The sequence below is a fragment of the Xiphophorus hellerii genome, chromosome 22 (genome assembly GCF_003331165.1).
Source record: "Xiphophorus hellerii strain 12219 chromosome 22, Xiphophorus_hellerii-4.1, whole genome shotgun sequence".
NCBI lineage: Eukaryota > Metazoa > Chordata > Actinopteri > Cyprinodontiformes > Poeciliidae > Xiphophorus > Xiphophorus hellerii.
The window spans coordinates 8,654,818-8,675,368 of NC_045693.1; the positions used below are offsets into that span (position 1 = coordinate 8,654,818).

The following is a 20,551-nucleotide window of genomic DNA, read 5'->3' on the forward strand; positions in this document are numbered from 1 at the left end:
TATTACTCTCAAAATAAGATAAATGAGGAATTATTGTGTCTTGGTTAAAAATAGTTCTTTTAAAAGTTGACTTCTTTAAATTAAGGTCTGCACATTTTGTAACACAAATTTTGAAAAAGACTGTAAATGGAAGGTTTCATACCGCAAACACAAACAAAATTTTGTTGCAATATTTTGCAATAAAAATGCTGCAAACCAGTTTATATTACAAGATAATGTTTCAAAATATTAAAGAAGTAGACCTGTGTTTTTTTTTTGTTTTTTATTTTAGAAGACGGTAAAAGTGCCTGTTTTATTGTTTTTGGTTTTCTGTACAACATGTTGACTGAAAAAGCTCATCTGAAATACTTCATTTTGGCTGGAGTAGAAGTTCTTTCTTGGAAAACAGCTCTAGTTAAGTCAGATTGGCCGGTGTCTGCTAACATCAGTGTTCATGTTACATCCTTAATTAGGTTTTGGTCAGGGCTTTGACTAGACCACTCTAACAAATGAATATTTTTTGATCATGTTTAAGGTCGTCGTTCTGCTATAGGCTGAACCTCCATCCCAGTTTCCAGTCATTAGAAACTTCTAACCAATATTTTTCCAGTACAGTCCAGTAGTTAGCTTCTTCTCCCAACTCTTACTCCCTGTCCATTTCTGAGGTTTTGGGACTCCAGTGAACTGGATAGAGAGCCACAAGGAAGAAAACATAGAACCATTGGTGAACCTGAAATAACAAAAGAAAATCCTGAAGTGTAATGAATGTTTGTCCATCAGTTTGAGATCTGAAGCTTAAGGGTTCTGGATGAGAACAATGATCCAAAGCAAATCCATCACTGAAGGCTAAAGAACTGTAGTAAAGGTTTGGGGATGGCCTAATCAAAGCCCATGTTTAAATCTGATTGAAATGTTGTGGGTTGACATTAAACTGGTTTGTTTATGCAGGGTGGCCCTTGAATGTTCAGAAATTTCCACAACTCTGCATAAAAAGACTGTCAAAGTTCAACAGTGGAGATGTAAGAAATAAAAATAACATCTTCTGATTATAAGTTGTTGCCACCAAAGGTTTCACAACAACTTTACGTTGGAAAAGATTGCTTTGGATATTTTTTGAAATCTGTTTTTGTTTTGTTTGATTTCAAGTATTTATACAACAACTTTTTAATTAAATGAGTAACAAAAACATTTAATTTCCCTTCGGGATCAATAAAGTATTCATGAATTGAACTGAGACAAAAACAACCAGACTAGTTTTACGTTTAAACTTTTGAGTCATCATAGTTCAAATCTTAGATAAAACAACTGTTCGCTGCATCACTTCTTTGTTTATCAAGGTGGTTTTTTTGAGGCAGTGAGATTTAGGAGCTTGTTTTCCAAAAACTCCATTTGTGTTTGTATCAGTCATCCAATTAAACCCCTGCTGGAGGAGAATTAAGCTGTAGGTCTGTAATCATGACGCACTGAAGCTGAGCAGCCCAGCAGCTCGCTCTAAATCAGATCCTTTAGCAGATGAATAGATTACGGGTTTCGCACAACATGACAAAAAGCAGAGCAGAAACTTGGCCTTTTATGAAAACTGTCACTCATCCTCAAAGAGTTATATTTGTGAGAACGACATCGGCAGGGAAAGCTTATTTTCTGACTCGTATAAATAGTTTCTAACTGACTTTTTAGGTTAAATTGCTACAACTAGCTTCTCCCTCAGTGCCTTCTTGTTTTAGTGACCCTCCTCGGTGCCAAACGCAGAGAACTAGAACTTGAGTGAAGGGACTGGACAGTGATATGTGTGGACAAGACAAAACAAATCACTCAGAACAAATCCCCAGCCTGATTCTCAAGTGCCAGTGGGATCATTTTAGTCCTAGGGGGAAATTAGAGAGTAATTTGACTGAGTGTCTCCCCACATTAGCGCCTGTGTTTTTGGGCTCCGGGGCCAGACAAGGGGGACCCAACGCGGCCCGGCTTCCTGTGTGCGGTGGGACCAGGCGGGACACGGTGTCTCGGCTGCCTCACTTTAAGCTGACCCTCCGTCTGCGGCTTGCACTTAACGCCGCAGATAACGCCGGCTTTATAGCACACGGCTGGTGACAGACAGGATCAGACTGCCAGGCCACCGCTGCATTCAGGGTTCAGGGTTAGACACGGTGAGGCCTCCACCCAAGCAGCAGCTCGCACATCATTAATGAGCAGTTAGGGGGAGGAGGGTTGTGTCAGCATGACTACCTCAAATACCCACATCAGTAGACGGAGAGGGCCATCAGACAGGCTGGCTGGGCTGGACGTGGCTGCTTCCCAGCAGGGAGCAGAAGCTGTGCAAGGAAAAGGTTTGAAGAGCAAAGAGTCTTCACAGTGGATCCAACAAATCTGCTTCTTACTAAACGGCAGACTCAAAAACACTGCAGATGAAATTCACGCAAGATTTAGCAACATCTACATTTGCAGTTAAATTACCATTTCATTTTCTTTAAGGTCTGAGCAGCTGCGGTTCTGTTACGACAAGACAATGGAGAAAACATAAGGAGCACGGTGCAGATAATGGCTCTAAACAGATTTATGTTCAACAATTTGTGTAATTTATTTCCCTCTTATTACTAGCAGTAAAGACATTTTTACTTGAGGAGAAATGTTCGCATTTTGCCATCTAAATCCTATTTTCTAAAAATCTCTGGGAGGGAAAGTGATTTAACCAAGTTGTACTGATTAAGCAGAAGGTAGTTAGTGTCTACCACAGCTCTTACTGAAATAGTTCAATGACATCTACACACTGTGAGGTTTCCTGCATGTACAACATTTCATAGCATCTCTTGGACAAAAGAAATTACTATAAAACGACGGAGGTTTGCAGCAATGTTACCCAAGTTCAAATCCCAGCATGGAGTTTGCATCTTCCTCTTCATGCATGTTTCTTTAGATTGCTCATAAGTATGAGTCTGTGTGTCTGCCATGCTAAAAGCCATACAATTTGACAAATTAATACCAAAAACAAAATACTTAAAGTGTTTTCAATTTATTTATACACTTATAAAGCATATTGCACAGGAGATCCTGCCAGCCTTTGCCACACAAGGAATCCCCTTTTAAAACGTTGTGAAAAAAAAAAAACAGAATAAAGAGCCTATATAGTTGTAAAAGGAACCAAAACACTCTCCTTTATACTTAATTTTTCCAGCTCGTGTTGAAGCTGTCAGGTTTAACAAAAACCAGGAGAGGAGAATTAGAAACTGCATTTCCTGCATTGCGAGTGAAACCCCATCTTGTTTCTGAGCAATATATGAGGGATTTATATTACTATTATTTTCTTTTGCCTCCGTAATTATTTAGTATTTGCTTCTTTTAAAGGACAAATATTATGATCATTCAGAATCTTCAAAGGCAACAAACGTTCAAATTTAAATTACTTTCACACTATATTGAGACAAAAACAAAATCTCCGTTTTGCGTTTTGTTATTTTTCAGTATGTGAAAAAATAAAATAGGCTTAAATGTGATTTCACTGCATTATCCTCTAACGAAATCTGTAAAGTGTACGTGTGTGTAGTGCAAGGACTGTCGGACTTGCTGGGTCACGTTGGCACTGCTGGTCTGTAAAGAAAAGTCTGAACTGGTTTGTGTAGGTTAACATTAAAAACTCTCAAGTCTACCTAGGCAAAAAAAGCAGTTTCTCATCTCTGTAAGGCCAGACGTGCCACATTTGGCGATAGTGCAGAAACCTGGTGACTAAGCTGCAGCTACAGACTGTTTTACTCAGATTCTGTTGTGTAAACATTTAAAATGGTGTTAGATCCTGATGTTCGGGATTCAGAGCCTTGAAAAGTTTCCCTGCATCCGTCAAATGACACTGCGAGCTAAATTTTACATGTGAGCTTTAATATAAATAAATCCTTCATGACAGAAGCTTAATCTGATACTGAACATATAGATTGTTAACTAAATTACAAGTGGCACACATATTGGTCACCCTGTGGTCAGTTTTTTATCAATATTTATTTCATCTTCTATTATAATGTTTATAGATAGTTGGAGCAGATGACTCCAATTTTTCACATCACTTTTCTATAAGGTCAGTAAAAGAGGTTGATTTTCCCACTTATTTTGAATCATTATTCACAGATTTTACTTTCTGGTAAGGTATGTAATCTGATGCCATGAACTCTCTGAAACAAATTCACCACCATAATTCACAATTAACAAAAGGTAATTTTTAACATAAATTAATTTTTTAATGCCAAACACAAATGGAGCTTCTATTGCAGATAAGTTTAATTTTTCAAAGCCCATGTTCATGTTTGTGATGGTAGGATGGAAAATGATCTTTTTCTGGAAACACTTACAGATAATCTCTTTTAGATTTTTATATCTGTGCAGATTGGTAAGATAATCTGATCCTTGCCCAGCCAGGAGGCCAGAGGCTAAAGGAAACAAGTTGAACACAAAGGTCCAATAATTGTGCCACTAGTGATTTTAACAATTATTTCTTAAAACATTATGGGTTTTTTTTTATTCCTGCTGACTAACTGCATTCAAATTTAACAAAGGATCTAATGAAAAGTTTCAGTGAGAGATTAATGTGCTGCAGTAAAAAAACACATTTATTGTTGTTTTCTTAGGGCACCGAGAGATGTACTGTAGCTGCCACTGCAGGAGCAAACTGATGTCAATACCGAAAGCTAAGACAGACTTGGTCCCTAAGGAAGGGCAGAGGATGGAGAGTGGACTGAAACGACGACTTCAGGTTTTAGATTAAGTTGAAATCTGATTTGAAAACATGAGAAAAAGAGAACGATTCATTATTTTCAGATTTGAAGGAAAGATGCGACTTCCTGGATCTACTGATCACAAAGCTCAAAAGCTAAAACGAAATTTATCAGTATGATGTTTAAACTGCACCCTGCCCTGCCTCCACATACTTGCTGCTGAGGGTTAAAAACGTTACGCTGGAGAAACAACAACCAGCAGGAACAAACGGGCCGCAGCGAGGCAGGGAAGCGATGAGACGATGTTACACAGTTTGTTTTGGTCTTACTTTTGAGACGTGTCAACGAAATCTGAAATAAATTAGACTTTGTTACCACAGCCTATTTTTTTCTTAAATGAACAAAACGTTTTCTTCACGCTGCGCACACAAACATTTCCGTTGATTTTGATCTGCTTGATAAATGAACCGGTTTGAAAGCCGAAGGATTGTCTACAAACAAAATGCATTCATGAGATAATCTCTCTAACTCAGACAGAATGTGTATCTGTGAGATAAATGATCTTTTCTGCATTTGATATTGAAATCCTCTGAAGTTAGAGGAGTTACTCAGCAGGTTGGTCACACTTCTTTGCAACATTTCTTTCTTTTTTCTGGGGACTAGCAGGTGTCGAATGTACAGGAGGTGTCAAAGACCCAATGAGAAATACTTTAGAGGGAGGTAGATGCCCTTGATTATTTTACAGCTTTCTCTAGCTGTCTTGTAAATCATTTAGGAGCCTTTTCAGAGCAGCAGGGAGGCTTTCATGTTGTGGTGAAACAAGTAAACCACTTAGACTTTCTGCAAGTCCTGATAACTCTGTCCTTTACTGAATGTGAGCCAGTCTCTTCAGATCTGCAGCTGAAGATTTGTTTCTTCAGGGCGTTTGACATCTTCAACAGTCGCTTGCGCTCAAGAGCCTTTGGCTGAAATTCTCGTCGATTCCTGTGCTTAAGATTAGAAGTTGCATGTCTATGATTATCATAGGCTGATTGGGTTCCTAGAGAGGCTAGAAAGAAGAGGAAAATCTGAACAAGCGTCATCGCCCACAACAACGAGTGCCGAGGATTAAAATACATCCTTAGGCAGGGCAAGGCCCTTCTGTCTGCTGAAGTCTTATGCCAGGACAGTTTGGTCAGTGATGAGTTTTCAGTTGAAGAATGTGGAAGATAAATCCAAAGCAGTCCTCAGAGTTCAGTCGACCAGGACGATTTAAAAATAAAAGTTCAGCTTTTCTGAAACAGAGTCCTGGTTCTGTTTCGTCTGCAGCTGCATCAACCATGCGAGGAGAAGATGGGTCTGCTGATGTTGCTGTTGGTCGTCATGGCTGCCAGTTCCCATCTGATTTTAACAAAAGGAAGAAAAGAATGTGTCAAAAGTTTTAGAAAAATGTTCTTTCTGCTGAATCTGAAGTAACTGTAACGTGTTTAAATGTTTATATTTATGATAATCATAACATTCGGCGTAAAACTCCTGTAATTTTTTTTTTGTATTTCTACCTGAGAATTTTGATTTTATTTACCTTATTTAGGTTTCAAATGTATTTTTAATATTGAAATTCAAGACTAAATTTTCAGAATGCTTCCATTTTCTTTAAGTAAAAAAAAGGCACTCAAACCTCACATCATTTCTTCAAATCTTTTTATTTATAAAATTTAGACAATTTATAGTGGCTAAACGTAGGCCTGTCACAACAAACAATAAATTAATCACATGGTAAATTAAAACATGTTCAATAATTTTCCTTTGGATGAGTCATCGTTTTTCTCTTTCTACCCAAAACTGTCCAGTCTGGTGTTTTGGTCTTATCTAACCCTTTTTAAGAGGACGACTTTGTTTACACAAACTTCATAATCTATTGTATTTTTTTTTCTTTTGTTTATTTTGGATATTTAAAAATGTCTTCCAGTTTCAGTGTTAAATGTTCATTAAAATTTTATGTTTATTAATCATCTTTGAGAATGTGTTCTTGCATTGTTATGCCTTTTTCCATTATAATGCTTGAAAATTGTCTTAAAGCAACAATGTTATCGTTTATCACAATGACTTCTGGGACAATTTATCGTCCAGTAAAATGTGTTATTCTGACAGGCCTAGCTAGACTTTAAAGGGAAAGATGGACAAAGGAAGAGAGACAAAGTAAGAAATGATACATGGATGGATGAAAGAAGAGAGAGACAAATTATAAGTTAATATAAGTTTGTTAATGAAAGGAGGATGAATGGTTGGAGGGATGAATGGAAGGATTTTTACTCCAAAACTGATACTTTTCATACTTTATCTTTTACTACATTCCTATATATAACATTTTTTATACTTCCTCCAGACTGTGTAGGGACTGCTCTAACAAATCTGAACAACAAGAACTAACAAAAAAAAAATATATATATATATTTATTCTGAAACATAGAGAAAGTTGCAGACCCCCTGCTGTGCACCGTCCCCATCACCTCCTCTAACTTGTCTGAATAAAGAGGCAGGCTGTGGAAAAGACGGACCGTAACGTGAGCATGAGGAGCGGGAGCTGCAAACAGGGTCCAGTGGTGACCTGATGACAGGTCAGAGGTTGAGCTGCAGATTGTTATCACTGGCTCTGGTTTCACACTCACTCCCTCTCAACTGCTTTGTTCGTTTTTCTGTTGTGAGCACGTGTGTTTAAGAGAGGAGCTGGGGACGCCACTGAAAGGCAAAAGGGAGTTAACCATAGTCTTGTGACCCCAGCTGGAAACCCCTCAAAGGGTTAGAAACACAAATGCAAACACCAAGGCTGGGAGCGTGCAAGGTGGCAGCGATGATGCACAAGAAATGAGAGGTTAAGAGGAGTAATTAGTATCAGGTTCCAACAGACAAACGTGCAAAAAAAAGAAAAACATCTCTTCGAAGGAGGCCAAAGTTTTAGACACACTTGCTTCAAAACGTGCAAATTATTTATTACTTCTTTTTATGCAAATCAATTTCAAGAAGTTGATGATGTTTGTAGAAAGTGATAGAAAAAAATACTAAAATGGCTGAAAATGGAAGAGAGGTTGGTTAGAAATGATGAAAAGACTTTTTCTATCAGATTAGATTTTCTAGACAAACTGGGCGGACTTTGTTTCACCAATGAGACCAGATTTTGTTGAGTAATAGCATCTTGTTCTGTGAACTTTTATGGTTTTTTCCTCTAATCTGTTAAAAAGATTCTGTCAGAGTAGATTGAAAATACAAAGAGAAGTGAGGAAGAAAAACAAACAGTCAAGACTGTTTTTCCTTCTGCAAAGTGCAATTTCAATAAAAAAGGGAATTAAATAAAAAAGAATAACTGCTTTCTCTTTTAGCTATATTGTTGCGCTGTTTTTTTTTTAATTTTGTTGTAAATAAATTAATGGGATGAAACTAGTATTTTTACTGAAGGTTTTCATTTTGTGAAAATTTCAGACCTTTACTTCCAAGCTATCACTTATTTCACTGCCAAAATAATACAATCTAATAACACATTTATGCCTGAGTAAGTTTACCGGTTTCCGATTTTATTCTGCCGGACAATGAGGCGGCATCCATGTGATGTAAACGTCTGAGCCCAAGGCTCAGACAAAATACGTCACAGTCCGCTTAACGTTTCTTCATGATTATTTGATTCTTTTATAAAACAAACTTTTCTGCTATTAGCTGAGGTATAATTATGTGTAAAATGTACATTAGTACGCCACTAGCTGAATGAAGGATAATAAGTTATAATTTGCCTTTTTGATAAATAACCTTATTACTGAGAGTGACAAGAATAACAGGACCTAAAATGTGTGGGTTCTGTGACAAAACAGCGTTAATGAGAGGAGGATGCATCTCTGACCTGATATCATGTGGGAGTCCTGATTGCTCCAGACTGTACTGAATAACAGCTATTTTGCATAATGTCTTCAAATTAGGGCCTGTAAAAAAAACAGAAAGTGAAGTGAGTCAGAGCAACTAATTATATTCATGCTACAAATATACATCTCAGCTGTGGGAATTCAACCTGACACTGCAATACAACTAAGATCCATAGATTTCTTCTCTATGATGTAAAATCATCCTGAAGTGGTCGGAAAGCAGGCCACAGTCAGAAACAAAACAACGACATTTACATACGAGGGAAGTGACGCAAGCGTCAACTCATCTTGTTACAAACCTGCGTTCTAAATTTACCTACAAACTTCCTCTTAGTGTCGCCGTCATGGCTGTTTGGCCATATGCTCACTGATGAGCAGTGTGAGGAGGACACATGTGACTGGCGCTGGGACGCGTATGGCACAGGGGATGCCACCGGGTACAGCCAGTCCCTGTGCAAGCCCACCCACACGAAGCCAAACTGTGACCAGAAAGCTCTGCAGGCCCGTCCCAAGCAGGCAGGATGCATGACTATATTTGGGTGTCAATGAGGCGGAAGCGCCCACTGTGAAAGGCCAGTGAGAAATGAAGCAGTGAAGACACGCCAGACAAGTTGCAATAGGGTGTAATAGTTCGTTGCTTTTTTTTTCGGCATGGTCAAAAAAATGGGACTTTTACAACTCCTTAACTAAAAATTGTTTATCCACTGTACAACTATGGTTAAAAGTTTACATACACTTCTCTTGGGCAATGATTTTCAAAATATTTTCTGTTTTTTATTCATGGTGGAATGATCATATAATAAACAACTTTAATAAAATTTGCTCATTAATCAAAATGAACACAAACCACACATTTGTTTAAAGCTATCACAAGTAGCTTCACAAGTAGAGCTGAAATAAATTGGATTAATCGTGATGAATCAATTATCAAAAATATTCTGCAACTAATTTAGTAATCGATTAATCGTCAACTGGAGCATATGGGCTAAAGAAAAGGTGAATTGAGCCAGAACTGAACAAAAATAGAAACATTTTCAAAATATTCGATAGATTAATTGATTAATAAAATGAATATTAGTTGCAGCCCTAATCACAAGCTTCTTTCATGATTCTGGGTGGAAATTTCTATCACTTTTCTTGGTAGAATGAATTTAAAATGATTGTTTTTTAAACAGAACCCAGAGATTTCTTAACAGTGTTGAGGTTGGAGCCTCGAAAAACCCAGGATTCAAGGTGACGCTTTCAAAACCAGCATCAGTGTCACGCATAGCGGTGGCAACATCATGCTGTGGGGTTATTATACTACCAGTCTGCTGAATGGCATAAAGCAGACAGCTATCCACAAATCCCTAACATTTGACTCAAACCAACACCCAGATATTTCTGAAAGCCTAAACCTCATGAAAAGTTTTGGACTGCGTTCAAAATCAACAACTTCAGAAAACAAATTGCCGGAATTAAACTTGTTGTAGATTTGAAAAGTGTGTGGTAGAGGTGCAGTTTGATAGAGGACATCCAACTAAATATAAACTGGGGTGTTTGTATTTATTTGCGTTTCTATGTGTAGCTTTGAGCCTGTGGAGAATAGAGAAAATTAATTACAGTTAATTAAAACTTGTCTATTCAGTTCTTCTTTTCAAATTTTAGTGAAGTTGAATGGAATATAATCATTTACCAATGAAACGTTTCTAATAAATAATTAAAAGGTGCAAAATGAATGTGACCTTTATGATCCTATAGTGAGTTTGAACTGTTAATTAGTTTGTGTTTTAGAGTTTGTGTTGTGTTCTCTTCTCCATCACATTTCATAGAGATTGTATGTAACAGTTTCTGAACATCTGTGGTTTTAACAAAAAGAAACTTTAAAAGAAAAACAGTATCAGTATCTCTCCTTTTCAGCTTCTGAATGAATCATCATTATTAAACTTTACTGAACGTGTTTGATAATTCAAGATAGAAAAGTCATTTTTAACAAGTGGTGGTAAAAAAGAAAGCACAAGAACAACAGGAATACTCACTGAAGTCTAAGATGTACAAGTCTGAATGATCCATGAGGTTAAATTCATCCCCCATCCCTTGCTCTGGGCAGGGGCTGTCAAAGAGAAAAAAACAATCAGAGTAAGGTTAGAGTGAGTTCTCACACTTCCTGCTCTCATGATCGAGATCCAAACAGCTTCCGAGGATGTTTTTCACTCCAAACTCTCTAATGGAGCCATTTATGGGACTTGAAACCAGCAGTATCTCATCTGCTGTCTTCATTCTGTTGTTTAATCCTGAACTTTTTAATCAGGGACTCTCAGATTTTTGCCAATAAGCAGGACCGGCCGCATTGCTCTCCTTATCATGGACGTTCGTGATTTAAGCCCACAGGAAGTGGAGCACTGCACCGAGACGGCAGGCTGGCCAGAGCTGATAGACTCCCAGACCTATGCAGTCGATGATATCACTGCACATCTGTTTCCTGCCACAGCTAAGCATGCACACACACCCCCACACGCACACCTGTGACCCACCTGAACCACCACAGGCTAAGAAAGAAAACTATGCCAAATTCTAACTATCCAGAGATATTTTAAGCAATTAATAATAATGAAAAACCTGACCAAGTAGAACGATGCTTCATAAAACAAAACATTACTGTAATAAATACCCTGGAGCCAAAGGAAGTTAATCTTTTAGGAGTGATTTATTTTCTAAAGGCAGAGTTTTATGCGTACTAGATCCCCATAACTATTTTACAGACACAATAACAATGCACAGAGACCTGTCTAAATAAGATGATTACATTTCTCTTGACACTTTCACACAACCCAAAGGAGACATTCAGCCAGACCTGTGCCATCACCAAGCATTTAGGAGACCGTAAATATGTATTACACTGATCTACACAGCCAAGATCAGTCGCTACAGAAACTTTACGGTGCCTTGCAAAAGCTTTTACTGAACCTTTTGGTTTTAGATTAAAGCATGCTCATGCGCTAAGTAAAGTCCAGGAATTGAGGCAGTTGAAAATGAATGGAAAGGTTTGCAAACTGATGCTCATAGAAGCTCCCCATCCAGTTTGAATGGGCATGAGGAACTTTGCAACAGTTTCTGTAAGATCTGCAGGTAAAATCATTGAGACAGATGTTTTTACAAAGTGCTGACTCAGGGGGTTGAATGTAAATACAATAACATGTCAGTATTTTTATTTGTAAAAAAAAAAAAAAAAAAAAAAAGAAATAAAACAATGTCAATAAAATCCATTGATATTTGTGACATGAGATGAAGTAATTTTTTAAGGAGTATGAATACTTTTATTTTTCAATCAAGAGAAAAGAAATGAAGAAACACTCTAGATAAATGGTACCACTTCAAATTATTGTAAATTTTCTGTTTTCTTTCATTTCTTTTAAAAACAATCTGTCTCCCGTAGCACACCCTACCCTCGTCTATCTTTTTACCCATCAATCTCTATTCTCTTCTCCAGCACATCTCCCTCTCGCTGCGTGTTCAGGATGTTGTAAGGGTTTTACGTTGCTAATCTTCCCTAAACAAACAAGGCGGCGGACTTAAGGCGGCCAGGAGAGGTGCTGAGCACGAGCACCATCGTCCCAGGGGTCCAGATGGGGAAGTCATTACAGCCCCCTGCCCTGAAGAGGTGACCCGGCCTCTGCACCTTAGAAGAACACCCCGAGTCGAAACATTACTCAGGTCTTTAAATATGTTTTTACTAGTGAGCTTAATGCAAACATCAGCCAGCAATAAATTAGAAAGGTGCAAGGACAACAATAAATACAAGGTTTTAAAGGGCAATGATGAACAAAACTTTCATGATGATCATAACATTAAAAAAACTATATATTTTTGTTTTGCCCGTTTTCAGGCAAAACAGTGGTGGATTCACCCTGGATTCATCAGGCCAACACAGAAACTCACACATCTAAAGACAATTTAGAGAGACCAATTAACCTACCATGCATCTGGACAGCAGGAGGGAGCTGGCCATGCTGCCTGAGAAGGATGAATGGCTTTCACAAGGTTTTATTTTAGAAATTAAAAGCTTAAAAGTGCAGCAATCATTCAGAATTAGTCACCTAATCATTGTAGAATCATTATTTGCTTTACTGCAGCCGATAGTCTTCAGGGTTATGCCTCTACCAACTTTGCAAATCTCTAGACTAAAATTTAACCCTTTTCTTTTATGAAAAGCAGTACAACCTCAGTCAGATTTGTTTATGTTTGTAAACATCAAATTTTCAGTCATGCCCTAAATTTGTAAGAGGATTTACATGTCAGCTTTAACAGGATCATTTTAACACATGAACATGCTTTTATCTGAACCACTGCAGCTCTGTCTGTTCGTTTACGGTCATTGTCTTGCTGGAAGGTGATGCTCTCAGTGATGTTTTAAAAATGTGTGTTCTGTGGCTGGAAGGTTAGTTTTTAGCCTTTTTATGTGAAAATTCCATGTAACAATGCATATTTATTGAAGAATGTGATTTATTTTTTTTATAAACCTCTAACAAAAGACATTCAAGTTATTCGTTGTAATATGAAACCAGGCAGAAAAATATAAAGGGTGTGAAAACCTTTCCAATACACTGTCCTGGGCTTCCAAGCATTGCATCAAAGCTCTTTGGCAACTAAGATATTCCACACATTGATATCGCAATAGTACCTGCAATTCAATATATAGCCCAGAATACTAACATCTGTATCTGAAAAGCACAGCTCAGTAGCTGTGAACTACTGTGCAGACTCGCTCAGAAGAGACGGTTCAGGTTGAAGATGCTGACATGTGAAGCAGAGCAGATAAGACGATGTTTGAATAGCAGTTATAGTGTTAACAAGTAAGCTGATGATTGCATCCTCCTAGATAAAAGTTTCTCGCTTGCTCATTGGTATTGTCGGCCTGGGTGTGAAATTTAGCAGTGCATCAGGGGATGTTAATACTTTATTGGTCACCACAAAAAGGAAGAGAATGAACTGAACCGTAAAGGCAGAAGAAACAGCGAGAGGGTGGACGAACGATGGACTGGAGGTATTAAGAAGTGGGAAAGTCACTGTGTACAACTTTATGTGGCATCCTGGTGTTTGACGGGCCACTTTGTTACTTGATCAGCAAAGTATCAGTGTGTGTGAAAGTGTTCCTCCCCCTGCAGTGGCAGTGGTTCCCAGTCTGAATGAGGCCTGAGTGATGCTGCTCCCCCCACTAAAACAACACCGGTTGCTATTTCAAACAACACTCAGTGAGGGCGTCTAATCACCTAATTGCCAGCCCTTGCACTGCCTACTCCACCTAATTACCTTCTAAACCAAGGCCTTGAAACTGCAGAAGACAGAGCTGAACTAGCATCCTGAAACCTAAAACAGACACAGAAACAAGAGTCTGAAGGAAAAGGAACGATCAGTAAAATTAAAAATTACTTCCAGAGACTGTAAAAAGACAGACAAAGTGGTAAAACTGAGATTTTCTCTGTGTTCTTCAGATGTGGAACCTGTCCTTTTCTAACAATGTTTTTACTGTCTTCATTGGCCATATCCTCATTCTTGGACTGATATGATCTGCATCCTTTTCCTTTCTCTCCTTCCCACTGAACTCTTCTTTTTCGGGACCCCCTTAACCCACAGGAACTCATCACACACAACAACTTCCTGCAAAGCATCTTATCAGGACAGCCAGATGGGACTTCAAATTATTTCACAACCTCTACGGTGGTTTTGTTAATACATTAAAGTGCTGAAAAAGGTTGTGGTCTGAAAATAATTCACTCCCTTTGACATTTTCATTTATGTGTATGTTCATGAAAAGCCAGGTCTGCCATGTTTCTTTCTCAAAAGGAAGTAAGATGTTTCTTTTCTTCTAGTCCATCAACCTGGACACAGGGGGCCATTTGGATAACCACATGACTATAAATATGCATCAACAAAAGACGCTCTTAACCTTCCAACAGGACTAATAAAGCATAAGTTTTTATATACATTTTTAAATGATAGCTTCTATAAGCAGGTAGATGATTTCTTAACATCTACAATGACTCCAGCCAGAGACAGGAATGATCTGAGATTAAAATTTTCCTAATTGAATCCAACATTGTAAATTATCACAGAATGATAGATTAATCACTGAGACCCCATGTCTTCCAGGGCTATCAGTGCCCCTCCTGGGTCGTGGCTGGACAGTGGATTAGGAGCTCTAGCTGTCAAGGCCTAAACCCCATGCAGAGATTGAGACACAAACTACATCAGTCCTGCAGGGAGGGACGCCTGACTTTAGATTAGACAAAGGGGACGCCGGCCCCAAACAAGCACCTATCTCCAGTTTCAGCCACTGTGGACGAAGGCAGCTGGGTTTACGGGTGATGCTGAAACACAACTGGCTGAACTCACTGCTACAAATAATAATGGTAACACTAGAAAATTTATGAAGAAATTTAAACGGGGCCTGTCAAAGTGTGCATGTTGGTTGGAACCCAGAGTTCTGATGCTAAAAATTAGCTAAAATAAGCTACAATGTACTCAATAGCATGTGGAGAGTCACAAGCATGTTCAGTAACATGGACTTACTCCATTCAGTATGTTAAAATTTGTGTGTAAACTAAAATTAGCCAAAATGCTAATGATAAGCATTGTTAGCAATAAGAAAGGATTAACCTGAAGAAGTAAAAGGTGGACATAATTACATAAGCCTGACATGATAACAAATTTTGCTGGAAGATAAATTGTCCCTGTAATTATTGGAATAAATGATAATAAAGTTGTTTTGATTGCATTTGTAAAGAACACTTAGCACTGGAAAATATTTTAAATATTCAAAATAAAAACAACAAATAAAATGTAATAAAAAACACACCCTACCAAAACTATATAAAAAAAATGGATTTCAATGTTTGTAAAATTGCTCTTCAAAAATTTCTAGTCATCAGAATGGAAATTATTGAGCTCTTTTTAATTAATCATTCAATTAATTAATTAGTTGCTTATTGCAACAGGCTTAACTGTACAATAAATGTTTTTGGAGAAAGAGTCTTGCTGCTGTAAATTGGATTTCTTTCTTTTAATAAGGCAAACATGCTACACTCTGTTTCTGATGCACAGTTATTTCTGCAAAACGTTTAGTTTGTTGTTGAGTTAGCAGTTATTCAAAAACAGACTGTCTTTTTTAAACAAATCGATTTACGACAGCGTCACAAAGAATCACCTTTACAGGCTGTTTATTTGGACTGCAGCCTAAGACCCAGCCCGACGACACCCTAATATACACAGCCAGCCAGCGGGTTAAGGAGGGTTACAATGCAGATGAAATACTATCATGAGCTTGTCTTTGAAGAGTAAATCACAGTGTTGCTGCGCCGCCCCAGGGTCTTGTCCCGCCACGCGCGAGATGCCCCACATCCTGCGGGGGTCGCCTTCACTGTTTGACAGGTTTTATCTGGGGCATACTAACACACACAGGCACGCGCACAAAGACAATTAATAAAAGGAAACTTCTGGAGCTTACCCTTTGACACTAAAGCCAAAAGATGACAGTTAGTGTTGGCTTGAAATTGATGGTGTGTTGACAGGCATGTTTTGGTGGAAACAAGGAGATGTAGTTATTACTTTTAGACTGCAAAAAAATTAACACAATTTAGGATTTCCACAGCAATGTCTTTCTAGTAAAATTCTCTGCTTCATTTAGCGACAACAAGCCACACCTCACAGAGTAACAGCTGCCCTCTGATAAACCACAATATGTCCCAACAGAAGGTATCAAAGCTCCAGATTCCTGACCTTTATGAACTGCTGAACAAAACGGCTGCACTCTCCAGGACATTCCTGCCTCCACAACTTTCAGTTTTGTAATGACCCGTTAAATTCTTCTGAGATTAAATATCATGGAGAGATTTTTGTGGATTAAAGTGGGTGGTTTTGTTTTGGCTACCAGTGAGATTACCAGCAGTGTGGTCTCTCCCATGCTCAGCATTCAGAGTGGACACACACTCACAAATTCTTTCTTACAACCATAATCATAAAGCTTTAATTGTCATTGTGCAGAAGCACAACAAAATAAATGTATTTATTTATTTTATTTTTTACTAGGATTTTATGTGACATTCTGTTACAAAATAGTGCATAACTGTAATGGTTAATAGATTAATTTTGTAGTTACAGCTGCAAATCAGTTGGGGTATCTCTGTAGTTGATTTATAGATCTACCTCTATTTTATTTTCCAAAAGCAGCTTTAGCTTAGCCAGAATGAACTGAGAGAAAGAGTGACCCTCAATTTTAAAGTCTTAATTTCAGTCTTTGTTTGGACTACAGCCTCTATCATGAGCTCAATCCAATTGGCTCAATTGGGTTGAGCCAAATACAATGCAGTCTTTTTTATCTAGGACTGCATTGTAATTGGCTCAATTCATACTTCCATCAAATCTAACCATCTCCCCAGCAACATCTACCATATTTCATCTTGAAACATGAAAGTGGCAAAACTTAAGTGTGAGACACTGGAAAACCGCATTTTCATTTTCAATTGACATTTTGGATTTTGTTTAGGGGAGTAAAGAAGGAAAGGGACTGAAAAGAAATCCATGCAATATTTTTCACTTATTTTCTAAAAAAGAAACTTAATCCACGTAACAAGAATTGGAGAACTATCTTTCATTTTTATACTACCTCACAATAATCTGTTTGGGTTGATCTATCACATAAAATCTAATTAGAACTCCGGAACACATTAGGTTGAGAAAATGACTATTAAAAGACCAAGGTATTTCTGATTATGCTCTTTATCAGAGACATAAAGGCCACAAGCCACAATGAATCAGTTTTTCATTTCATTTTCAATGAATTAGCTTTGTATTTAATGGGTGCTTCTTAAAGTAAAATATTGAAAATCTTTTCACACTCATGCAATGCGGCACTAGCCAAATAAAAACTGATTTAATTTGACTGATAAAATCAAATTTAAGAAAAGGTGGGCCGGATTTGGGCCGCAAATCTTGAGTTTGTCGCATGTTTTAAAGGATGCAAATACTTTTGGAATGCACTGTGTACATCCACTGAAAATTTAAATAATATTACTTGAAATAGACTAGCAGATTGACTTGAGATAAGAAAGAATCATTAAAAAAAGATCATTTATAATTGAAGCATCTAAAGTTAGAAGTGTCGTCAGCATGCTTTTGATGTCAGTTAGTGACTGCCTAATGCTAAATGGAAGAAATGTAGTAAGACTGGCACAGCAAAGCAAGCATGTGGGTGTGTACGTGCACCCTGCTGACGTAAGGTGATGAGGGGAGCTGTGAGTCATTGTGTCATGTGAGTAGATGAAGAAAAAAAACAGCTAAAATAAAAAGAGGCACCAGAAAAGAGAGAGAATGATGGAATTGAGCTGTCAGACTGGTTGTACACAAAAATAGGCCAAAAATCTGCAGATTTCACTAAAACGCTGAACAAATTACTGAACAAATTAGAGCTAATGAAAGGCAGCAGAAGAGAACTGTTAGATTTAATCAGATTCATCATTATTGTTATTTGGACATTAAGCAGGAGATTAATATTACAATGAAAGAAAGGTACTATAATGCAGCATCAACTGCTACTGTCATCATATGAGTCACTGATTAGCTGAAATCCAAAAGTTTAACCACAAAATGCTTCTTATCTAATATCCGAACTGTGCATCTTTGCACAATTTACCTGGATTGAACATAAAGTCTTATAAAAAGTGTTTTTTTATGGTCTACTGTTTTTAGCTGCAACTAATAGTGTAGTATTGACCTCTCAGATATTATTTCCATAGAAAGTACCCTAGTTTCTGTGTTTGGCTGAGTCTCTTTCATTGGTAGATTCACAGTTTTCATTATAGCTGTGATTAACTGAGTGTACTCTAGTAAGCAGACCTAAGCCAGTGATTTTTATTTGGAAAACACAATTTAGCCTAGTTGTATTGTACATTTCGTTCTTTTTAAACTAAATGGTTCCTTCTGCTTGCTCAAAACCAATAAACTAGAGGAATCAGCTAGGTTAGCTTGAGAATGTTGTACCAACTGGAAATATATAACGTAATTAAATTATGTTGTACTAAAATTCTGAATTTTGTATAGATTTGGTATGTGACTGTATGATAGGAATTTACTGGAAAGAAGTGGGCTGGTTTGAACTGAGTTTGTAATTTTTGACAGAAAACTGGATCTCTATTTTGTAAACTGCCTTAAGATTAAATTTGTTGTGAACTGACCCCATCTAAACTTTATACAAAAAAAAACTGTGGTTATGCCTTTCAGGATTTGCATTGGCCTTGTTTAACCTATGGATGCACAAACAGCTTCTCCTTACTGCAATCAGTCGTGTGAGCAACATCAGGTCCGATTACCAATAGCTGCTTCCATCTGCCTTATTGAATCCAAACAAGCAACAAAAATATCTCTGGAGCCATGAAAATTTTCTTCACAGGTCAGAAGAAAAAAAATTGCAAACAAAACAGTCGTACGCAGGTGACAGAAAAGAAAAAAATCAAGCTGATATGATCTTGCTGTATTTTAGTATCTGAGTAACTACTGGCACCATAACAAATATTTTGCATGCTAAAAGAAAAACTTCCAAGACTGAACCGGTTCTTTATTCTCTGAAGTCTTAAAAGAGACCCATTTATCACTAAGGACCATTCAGGCTTTGATGAAGTAAAATGACTGTTCTCTACTGCCAGCAGTGAAACGTAACGAACACCGTTATCCGCTTTCCCCATAGAGGTACTGGGGGACTAGAAGGGTTTCATTTCACCCACAACTGAGATCACTTAGATACAGACATTTGGAAAAAGCCTACAATCACAAGGTAACATTTTAGCACAATCATTACAGTTTTTAGAGCTGTGCAGAAAATCTTTTCTTCTAAAAAATAAATGTTCCAATAGCCAGGTCGTTCACAGATCTGTGGCAAATTCCCCTTCACACATTCTGAACTGTCTGCTCCCAGCATGCCAATCTGTCATGTCCTTGTTCGCATCCTGTCCCTCATAGGATGCCCTGTTCCTACGCTTAAACTGCTTCCTGATTTAGTCCAAACTGGGATTATCGTAAGCAATTAAACACAACATGATGAATGCCAACAATGACACCATAGCTGCAGCAGGAGATCCATAATCTATGTGGCACTGCTTTCGTACGCAGCTAGAATCCTTCTAAGGCGAAAAATAAAACACAAACTCTCGGGTTTTAGATCTGCATGGTGTGTGTGCTTAGTTGAAGGTCAGTGCAGGTGGAGTTAGTCATGCGTGGGGTCGTCCTTCGTGGGGCAGTGAGCAGGTCCCGGTAAATGAGTGAAACAGAGGCATTGAGGGCATATCAAATTGCACCCGGTGAGAAGAACGCTCCCATAGGTCATAAATCAGAGACAGAGCAAAATTTCGCGCCTTTCTGCAGCTCACCAAGTCTGTTTAGACTGATGAAAGTGGCACACAAAGGCCTGCTACTAATACCCAGCCTGTCACTGACACACAAACAATGTTTGCTGAGTTATTTTAGAAAAAGTCAAAAATTCTTTCACAAAAAATTGGCAATTGTTCTGTTTAATTAGAAATAAACATAGGAAAAAATAGGCTTATTAAAGATTTTGCAAACTGATATGTATAAAACTGTCCTATAATTTTACAGCTTTACCTTAAGTTTCCTTTATTTTCAATAAATTTATATAGCACTTTATATCATGCTGAAGGCAATGGTAGTGTTGCATTAATTAACTCTAGTGTCTAAAACTAAAGCAATAAATGTCTTCTGACCAAATTCCTTCAAGTAAAGCAAATATCACAAAGTGGGAACAAATATCAACAGAAGGGGTTCTGTTTTGGATCAGTCTGAAAGGACGACCAAGCAGAAAAACAAAATGTAGACAATAAATTTCAACACAATTTCCTTAGACAACCCAGCAAAATGAGGAGGCCCAGAAAAAACACAAGCAAAGTGTCCAGAAGATAATTCATGATTGCCCATGTGAGCATTTGTCAAGGTTGCGGAGACAAA

General features: G+C 37.8%; 1 protein-coding gene across 1 annotated transcript in view; it reads right to left on the minus strand.

The window, feature by feature from the left end:
• Positions 1 to 2,973: 2,973 nt before the first annotated feature.
• klhdc3 (kelch domain containing 3) overlaps positions 2,974 to 20,551 on the minus strand; it is a 30,965-nt gene continuing 13,387 nt past the window's right edge. The window contains exons 9-11 of the mRNA XM_032553372.1: positions 10,582 to 10,655; positions 8,545 to 8,623; positions 2,974 to 6,056 (exon numbers count right to left, since the gene is read on the minus strand). Coding sequence (XP_032409263.1) covers positions 5,990 to 6,056; positions 8,545 to 8,623; positions 10,582 to 10,655 — 220 coding nt within the window. The 3' untranslated portion in view covers positions 2,974 to 5,989. The remainder of the gene's footprint in view (positions 6,057 to 8,544; positions 8,624 to 10,581; positions 10,656 to 20,551) is intronic.